At 45.1% G+C, this 8,873-nt stretch overlaps 1 protein-coding gene across 1 annotated transcript; it reads right to left on the bottom strand.

The window, feature by feature from the left end:
• Positions 1-1,810: 1,810 nt before the first annotated feature.
• On the bottom strand, positions 1,811-6,715 carry metrn (meteorin, glial cell differentiation regulator). The gene is made up of 4 exons (XM_085465994.1): positions 6,392-6,715; positions 5,313-5,746; positions 3,935-3,994; positions 1,811-3,532 (listed from the first exon to the last, which is right to left on the bottom strand). Exons 1-4 carry the CDS (start codon positions 6,496-6,498, stop codon positions 3,219-3,221), a joined length of 915 nt encoding a protein of 304 aa, XP_085322120.1. The 5' UTR covers positions 6,499-6,715; the 3' UTR covers positions 1,811-3,218.
• Positions 6,716-8,873: the final 2,158 nt, after the last annotated feature.

The following is an 8,873-nucleotide window of genomic DNA, read 5'->3' as shown; positions in this document are numbered from 1 at the left end:
CTGTCAAGTGTGTGTCAGAGCATCGCAACCACTGTTTTAGATCTACGACAGCACAACAACCAGCAGCTGTGGACCCAAGTTATGGAAAAGATTAGATGACGAACCCGTGAAAAGACAGCTCCAGCGAGGGAAAAAGGATCCAGATGAAGGATTAGTGTGAGAAGCCGCACTTAGAGATCTGGCAGCGAGCGTACCGAAAGTTTGTGTAAGAAACGCAGCTGATGATCTGGCAGTTACACAACCACAGAGAGAGAAGCAAAGCTGGTTTCAGCTCTAATAAATAGCCAAAAACAAAACAAAGAAACAAGAAAAAACTACGTTATAACGCCGAAAGCAGTGCTGTTGCATATATTTAGGCCTTATGTTGCGATTGTGTCAAAAATCCCCAGAATCATTTCACATTAGGAAAACTGCAAAACTACCTCCGGGTTTATTATTAAGTTTGAGTCATCCTCAGATTTTTTTTTAAAGCTGGATAACAGGAAGAGCTTGTGCTGAGCCTCAGCAGTGGGTGGGGTGTTCTGCTGTGCCGTGTTTGGGCGCACCTTTCCCCCCGTCTGCACTCTCATCTCTGGAGCTTTGTCTCCGGCCACTTCCCTCTAAAGTCCGCACCCTGGAACACTCTCCCACTGCTTTGGATTCTCCTTTCTTGAGTGCTTCCTGCTTTGCTAAGCTGAGCATTGAAGGAGTCGCTGCCATCAAAAGAGGATATTTGACGACAATCCCCAAAGTCTTATTGGGATTTTTTTTCTGTTTGTGTGCATTTAAACTGAGCAGTGTAACTGTGTTGTGTAACTGTGTCCTTTTAAGGGGTTCAACCTGGGGTCACAGACAAGTGACAACAATGCAGGAAATTGAGCTTTGTCAAAATGTCACATGATGTATAGGTAGGGAATATAATTTGAGTGCTCTTTGTTTTGGCTTATCAGCTCTGCAGCAGTAAGCTCAGATGGACTGAAGGGGAGGGGGCTGAGTATTTTTATGTGTGTGTGTGTGTGAAGAGCCTGGCAGCTCGAGGCCACCCAGCCAAAGGATGTTATAAAGGGGCACTGAGGCAGTAAATGGTCGGGGAGGCTGGAGGTTCACCCACATCAGCTCCTGAGACAGTGGCGCCAAACCTGTGCCTTTCTACGGGAGTGCAGCCAGACATGGGAAGCATTCTTTTCAATTAAACTTAAGCACCAGGTTAATTCCCCCAGCTGCTCTTTTCCACATGGCTTTACAGCTCACAGTAAATCTGAGAGTTTTCTGGAGGTGTTTATGCAGCAGTGATCACAGTGATTCCTCATCTATCCATGTTCCAAGCAACTCGACCTCTGAGCAGAGTGGAAAACACATTGATTCAACTGTCTCCTCGTGCACACGCGGTCAGGATAAAGCAGGCGACTGTGTGGCACCTCAGCTCAGCCGGGCCTGCCGTGCCACTCCCTTAATGGCAATTTATTGCTTCCTGTCCTAAAAACGGGAGGCCGAAGACAACAGAATTCTTCTCGCTGTTTTTCGACCTTCCCTTCCCTTCCCTGTCCAAATACCCTCAGGGTCCCAAACAGTCCCTAAATCTCTCCACCCTTTCAGGCCCTCTCGCTCTCTTCGGCCACGCCATTTGTTCTGCGCTTTCAGGAATCTGATTCATGAGCACTTGGAGTGACTTATGTTCTGAGAAAAGGTAGCCACGGAAGAAGCCTTACATGCTCTAATGGAGGCTGACCAGTTTTAATGATTTGGTTCTAAGAGGATTAGGGAGCACGAAAAGCTCAGTAGAGTAAGAAAACCTTAAAAAGTTAAAGAAAAACACTCAAACACACACATCTGAAATCTGTTTTTTTAACAGAATATTTTAATAACACAGACAAACATAAAAATAATCCACAATACTGAGACAATACTTTTTTCATGCTTTTGTTTCTAGACTTTCTTATGAACATATTTACAATCACATTATATTCACATTTACACACAAAAATGGCAGTGTACGCATTAAAGGCATACCGTGTCAGCCGATTATGGTCATTTGGTACGAACCCCTCCTCCTTGGTGATATAGTGCACATCAGATCATTCTTTACAGAACTCATTTCACACATTAAATGCATATTTTATTGTTTTCTTGAGCTAACCTCGTCCAACCAGAGTAATGTCCTTCCAATGAGAGGTTTTTTACTTTTATCATCAGTGTATGAAGTTTGCTGATTATAAAGAGTCGAGTAGCATTTACTTTCCATCAGTATGTGAGAGCAGAAAGCAGAACGCGATAGGACAACAGTCAGATTTACATCTGCTTTGGCAAGACTCAAGCAGCTTTGCTCTTTACGTTTAAATACTCTTCAAAATCAAAGGCAGTCCAGTCAGCTGTAGTTTTGCAGAAATATTGCATGCAAATTAAACACGTCTTATCTTACATGACTTATAAAGTTTGCGTCTCCTCACGGAAGCAGAAACGAATCTCAGACAGGCTACAATAGGAAGGTGCTCTCAGCACTATATCGAGCTGTGAAACCTGCTTGGGTAGCCATAGCTTTGTTACTGTTGTACGTGCTCGCATTTATCTGAACATATATTAAATTCTCAGTTGTTTCACTATGCTACATATAGTTGCTTTTTTTTTTAAACATTTATTTGGTTTTCAGTGCTTGCGGCATCACACTTTCTAGATCATTCCCTTTCATTCAGTGCAAGTTGTTTTTAATGTTTCTCTTAGCGTGGACTTATATAATCTCCTTCATAAAACTAACACTGAAGACAAGTATCACATTGTCCTGTTATTATCTGATAAAAGACATTATGAATAGACCGCAGCAACACCTGTGTGGCGTACGCTCCACAGGATGTCAGCTGATAGCCTTGAGCTTTTTATAGAGCTTTTCTTTTTTTCCCTAAGTTTCAATGCGATGACTCTCAGTAGGCCTGAATTAATGGAAAGCTTTTTCATCATTACATCATTTTACTTTGACCATCTTTATGGCATCACTGCTTAAGCTTCGTTTCAGCCGTGTCCCCCCTCAGTGTCACGAAAACCACTGGGCTCTTTGCAACAAGTGACCGCGTATTGCACTGAAATGGTGTCTGAAAAGTCCATTTCACTCCTCAGGCCTTTGGGAAGGCTACGCGAGCCGACAGTCGCCCGTCTCGGCTTCTTCCCGAACGTGGAACAGGGCTGAGTTTGGCCTGGCGCTCAGCACAGCTTCCAATTTTGCGTAGCAGACGAGCTGAGTTTTTGTCTCAGTCTACGGGCAGCTCGCATGGTATCTGCTGGGCTGCTTTGGCTATGGTGTAAGCCCTCTGGAAGTCCTTGTAGCGCGGAGCGCAGCCCAGCCAGGCCTCGCCGAAGTGGACTCGGCCGGTGAAAAGGAAGCTCCCGGGTCCGGGTTTGACGCCACACTGGAGCAGAGTCCTGATCTCGCCCCGGCTGCTCAGGCGGCTGTTCCCGGTGAACAGTGTGTACTTCTGGCGAAACACGCGGGTGGCGCTGACCTTGATCACGGCCGCTCTTAAGTTCTCGTCCTCCTCCACTGACTTGATGTTGCCTCGCACCACTGCAAATTAGGAGGATATTCAGGTTAACATTGAAGCTCATTTCCAGAATAATTATCCAATGCATGTTTTAAGCCTTGGTTCAGAGTCTGCGAGCTACCAACAGATAAAAATCCTTAAGAAGTCCCTGACCTGCGTACTAATCAATGAACTTTTGTTCAGTCAGCTCTACTTCTCCTCAGCCCTTTACAGCTCAATCAGAGGCCTGCAGATTAGTCCACTACTCCTTCTCTAGGGGGGTGATGCTGGGGTTAGTCCACTATGGTGCCTGTGGGGGGGGGGGATTTGCTATTTCACCTTTAACCTTTCCTTTTTTTAAGGGAACATTTGGAGGCAACGTCTTTGAGCCAATCTCACGTCATTAAGATGCAGAGGTCTGGTTTGATGTATATGTAGTGACTTACCAAAATCACTGGTGCAAACAGCCATCAGAATCTCAGTGTTGTTGCAGGGTCTGCAGGCGTCTGGAGGGACAAAATAAAGAAAAGAAAGCTGGAGTCATTTGGTGACCTTAGACAAGACTCTCAACTCCTGAAAGAAACCTGTAGGCTAATGTGCTTGAAATCAGGCAGTGCATTTGCAGATCACATGCAGAGGAATGTGATCCAAACCATTAACTGTGCAAAAAAAAACCCCAAAAAAACCCCAGCAACAAAGGGGAGAAAAACCTGTAACAAACAGCTGCTACTTTTCCAGTTGGCAGCGGAGGTCCAGAGGAGCTGTAAGGTGTGAGGCTCTCCTACCCCAGGCCAAATGAAACTTCCCCCCGTAAAGCCTTTCAGGGTGTCTGCAGTCACATCTCATCAAAGCCTAGACAGAGGCCAGGGAGAGGGGGGAGGACTTCAAAGAAGCCCGATCCAACTTCTTAGAAAATCCTGTACTTTTCTGTGGAGGCTTGACAGCTTTTATTGAGAACTAAAAAATACTTTAAAAAATAGTTTGGCGCCTTACTAAGACACTAAGATTCATAGCGGGATTTACTGATCAGGCCCAGAAAAGCTTCAGACCAAAACTGTTTGCACTGATTCAACTGTGGAAAAAAAAAAAGTTCTGGCATTTTTTTAAAAGTTCTCCTTGTGGTTCTTTGGAAAACCTCTTGATAAATGAGATTCCTTCCTCTCCAGTCCACAGCACCCCCCACTTCCAAACCTAATCAGTGTGTGCCCGTGTGAGTGTGTGTGTGGAGGGGGGGGTAAAACTCCTACAGACAAGAGGCAACTCAACAAAAGAGGGGAGCATCTCAGCTGGGCAGAGGCCTCCCTGTTGCCTAGACAACGGCAGTAATCCCAGAATACTCATGCGCCAGCCATTCAAAGGGCTCTGGACTCTGGAGAAAGCCCCACATACTGGGCTTTTGTACCCCTCCTCCCCACTTCACCGCTCCCCTTCTCCTACTTCAAACCCTTTGGGGGAAAAGTTTGGCCACTTCCTTCTCTCTGCACGGCCGTGGAAAGTCCATGCAGACCGCAGAGGCCTGTTCCCAGTTATGAATCATCCTCAAAGAGGATTTTATGGGGTAATAATATCGTCAGTGGTGAATCACAAACTCGCATCTGCCAATTTTACAGAAAGGAAACAAAAGACCTTTTACAGATTTAAGAACTGCATGCAGCTAAAGTACTATTTTGGACAAACCTGTGAACTTTAAGGTGTTACGCAGCCACTCATGGAGGAAATGTTGATTCATAAACACAAATAATATGAAGAAAGGTTCAAGCTTAAGCAAGACCCTCTTCAGCACCAACACGGCAGACCTCGTGCAACCTGCTCTCACCTACTCACCTTCAGTGCTAATAGGGTGGGAGTCCAGGGACAGGCGAGCTGTCCAGTCCCCTCTCAGCTCGTAGCGAAATGAGGCGATCCTCCTGCTGATGTCCTGATGCGGTGTAGCCTGCAGGAAGAGGGCCACCCTCTCCCCAGGCAGGCGGCTGAAGCAGCGCACCCTCGGCGGGGGGGAGGATTCCAGGCGGTCTCCTACCAGGAGCTCGAGGACCCCATCTCTCTCCAGGTAGAGCTGGGCTCCGTGGAACTCCTCAGAGGGCTTGACGCAGGCAGTGATGAGCCCAGAGCTGCTGCCGCTGGGGCCCACCACCATGGAGGGCAGGCGCGGAGACAGGGTGAGGCGCAGGGCTCCTTTGGGATAAAGCCAGTCCAGTGTGCCCTCGGAGCAGTGGAGAGAGATCTGCTCCACGCTGCCCTGCTGCTGGGACAAACCGCTGTGAGCAGGAGGAAAAGGGAGAGGAGACAAGGTTAAATAAAGTTTTTTTATGAAGTTTGTTCAGGCCAAACTTTCCTGAAACATCTGCACACAGCTGCAGGATGGAGGGAGAGGGGATTAAATGTGATCACTGCACATCAGCAATAAAAGTTTGATGTCTGGTGAATAAATGTCATTAAAAGTCAACTTTAGTTTCAGACAAGGCGCTGCCTACTGGCAGATCTGCAGAGATGATGACCCTGAGTGGCATCTACACTCAACTGTAGTGTTTAGAATTTATAAATATATGTAAAAAAATTATATATATATATATTGAAAACATGTCTGTAGTAAAGAGCAGCCTCCAACAGCTGCACATGTGTATATTTTCTCCATGCATGTGATTTAATCTTTCAGTCTCCTGCCCGTCTGACCCTGCGTGCCTCCCGCAGACACCCCAGAGGCGCAATCGCAGCAGAGCCCCGCAAACATTTAAACTGCACCGCAGTGACAAGTCTCGACTTGTCGCATTCACTCAAACACCGACCACACGAACAGGAGGCACCTGTAAGCGTCTCTGAGCGGTCATTTTTAAATCCTCTTTTCCATCATGCCCAGTGAACACACACTCACACACACCACAGATCAAATGTGAAATACTTGCCTGCCTCTCCAGCTGCATTGGTCTTCGGAATAGTTTGAAAGGCTCACGTGGAAAAGGCAAAAAAGTAAAATCCACACTGCGTAAATCCAAACCCCAAAGCCGGGCATGTTGGATGGATGATGCAAAGTAAGGTGGAGGGGGAAAAAAGGATTATTCCAAACTGCCGATGTCCTAAATCTCAGTGAGTAAAAAAAAGTCTATAAAACAAATAATAATCTACCTCTGATAACCTCCATAACTTTGTACCCTCTTATCCTGATGCGTATGATAAGAGAATACAGCTTCTGCACTCTCCGGGGCCGATGTGAGCGTGGAGGTGCGGAGCTCTGAACTTATCCCCCCTCAGGAAAACTTCACGGACCAATCAGAATGCAGCGACAGAAACTTTAAACCACTCGCCCAGCAGAGGGGGCAGGGAGGGAGGTCTGACCCTGAGAGTGAGTAACTGTATGCAAGGATGGAACCGAGTAACAATTCACTATTGTGTCTGCATACAAGATACAAACGAACTGGCCTGAGTGAGGAGTGAGTGTACAGAAAGTACTGCAGTTTAAAAACACCCCACCCCTCCTCCTCCACACACGACTGAGAAGTTTTATGACCTCCATTAGTTTCACTTCATCCTACATCGTCACTTCTGCTTGTACTTCATTTAATATTTAATATTCTAAATATATATATATATATACATATGAATAAAGTAAGTTTTTAGTGTATGTGTAGCTCAGAACAATGCTCTTACTTTTAAAGAAAGCTCTGCAGTTTTATTTCTCGGCCGAAGAACAGACACAACTCATGCGAAGTAAAAGTCGGCGGATGGATACAAATATCGATCATACCAAAGCTGGTTTTGTGTTAAATTTTCTTTTTTGGAAAAGAAAAACTATACCTCAAACATGCACCATTAACCTTTTGTGTTGACTGCAGTGCCTATTTTATTTATAGCTTATAGCACATTTAAACAGCAGAAGAAGAAGTGACCCCAAATCTTTAGCGACATGCGTATTTACACAAAACCCAGTTTCAAACTGCACGGAAAGCTGAAAGGTGTGTTTTGTTGTGTTAACTAATTATTGTAAATTTAAAAAAATCACAGGGGTCATTAAAATGTGTTTGAATTTGAAAATTAATGATGATTTATAGATTAGAAGTATCGGTATACTGGCCCTGTTTTTACTTGGCACAGCACTGACGTTAAGGTCAAATATTTAAACGAGGCGGGATAAAAACTTGGCTAAAAGAAACATAGAAATAACGACTACTTTGTGAACGAGTTGAAAAGCTTGGTTTTGTGCAAAAAAAAAGAAAGAAAAATCCCACTTTGTGGTGAAGCCATGGTTGTAAGATTTAAGCAAACACAGAACATGTTTATTCAAAGTTATAATTAAGTATATTTGTCTACTAAAAGCTTTTCAGTGCTCTGATTTATATTGTAGTTCAACCCTGCCCTGGCCCACTTCAAAGACCTCTAAATGTGCAGCCAATATGTAACACCTACTATTATAGAAGTAAATATCAGTTCAAACAGGGCAAAAGGGCAGACGTGCAGAGTAGTTCAATAACGCTGCCCCCATTTTCACACATATATGATGGTGATGAAGATCTAGCCACCTCTGCTGGTTGTGCCCTCTGCCCTCACCGCCCCCCCGCCGTGCTTCTCTTTCATGTCGCGGTACTTATAACCAAATCAAATATTCTTTTGTGCCAGTGCTGCCATCCATCTCCCTGAGCGAGTAGCTTTCTGTGGAAGTGCATGCATTCTTGCGCCCCTGTGTGTGTCTGTGTGCGTGTGTGCGCGTGTGATAAATGTCTAGACCCCTCCGATGGAGTTATGACAAGGCCTCAGAGCAACACAAAGGCACATGTGCAGAAATCCAGCTGCTTTATTGTCTGTGGCAGGACGGAGCTTTGCTGTCTGTCGGGCATTTCAAAGGAGCAGAGTTTAAAGCACAAAGCGATGGTGGTGGTGGTGAGCTGGTGGAAGACACATGAATATATTTAGTACCTAAACTTCAAACTTCAAAGACGTGCCACTGCATCCACGTGTGCACAGTCAGGTTTGCACACTTCCACATGTACATGTCTGTTAAAACAAAAGCTACACACACGCCTCGTGACCTTGTTATGACCTCAGCTGGAGTTACATCCAGCCTGGATCACATTCAGCGCTTTTATGTGATGTGGCTATATGTGGTTTTCTTTTTTTCTTTTTTGATGTGCAGCACTAAAATAAAACCAACAGCGTGAAATAACTCGAGCTGTGTCCAAAGCTAAGATTTTGGCCTTTTGATTTTCATTCTGTCTCCATCACATATTTTTAAAGTAAGCACTTAACCTGTGCGGCAAAGATGTGGCATTACTCGGCACGCCGATTTCACAGGACCCTTGTGTTTGACGCACACAGCGAAAGAACAACAAATTACATAAGCTGCAATCAAACCGTGTGAGCGAGTTACGATTAAAGGTCACGTTGTGTACGTGA

The sequence above is a fragment of the Copadichromis virginalis genome, linkage group LG8, assembly GCF_057382275.1.
Source record: "Copadichromis virginalis isolate Kocher_CV1m ecotype Utaka linkage group LG8, C_Virginalis_male_GT1.1, whole genome shotgun sequence".
NCBI lineage: Eukaryota > Metazoa > Chordata > Actinopteri > Cichliformes > Cichlidae > Copadichromis > Copadichromis virginalis.
The sequence above is the reverse complement of the archived record's forward strand: the minus strand, read 5'-3'. Positions and strand labels throughout refer to the sequence as shown.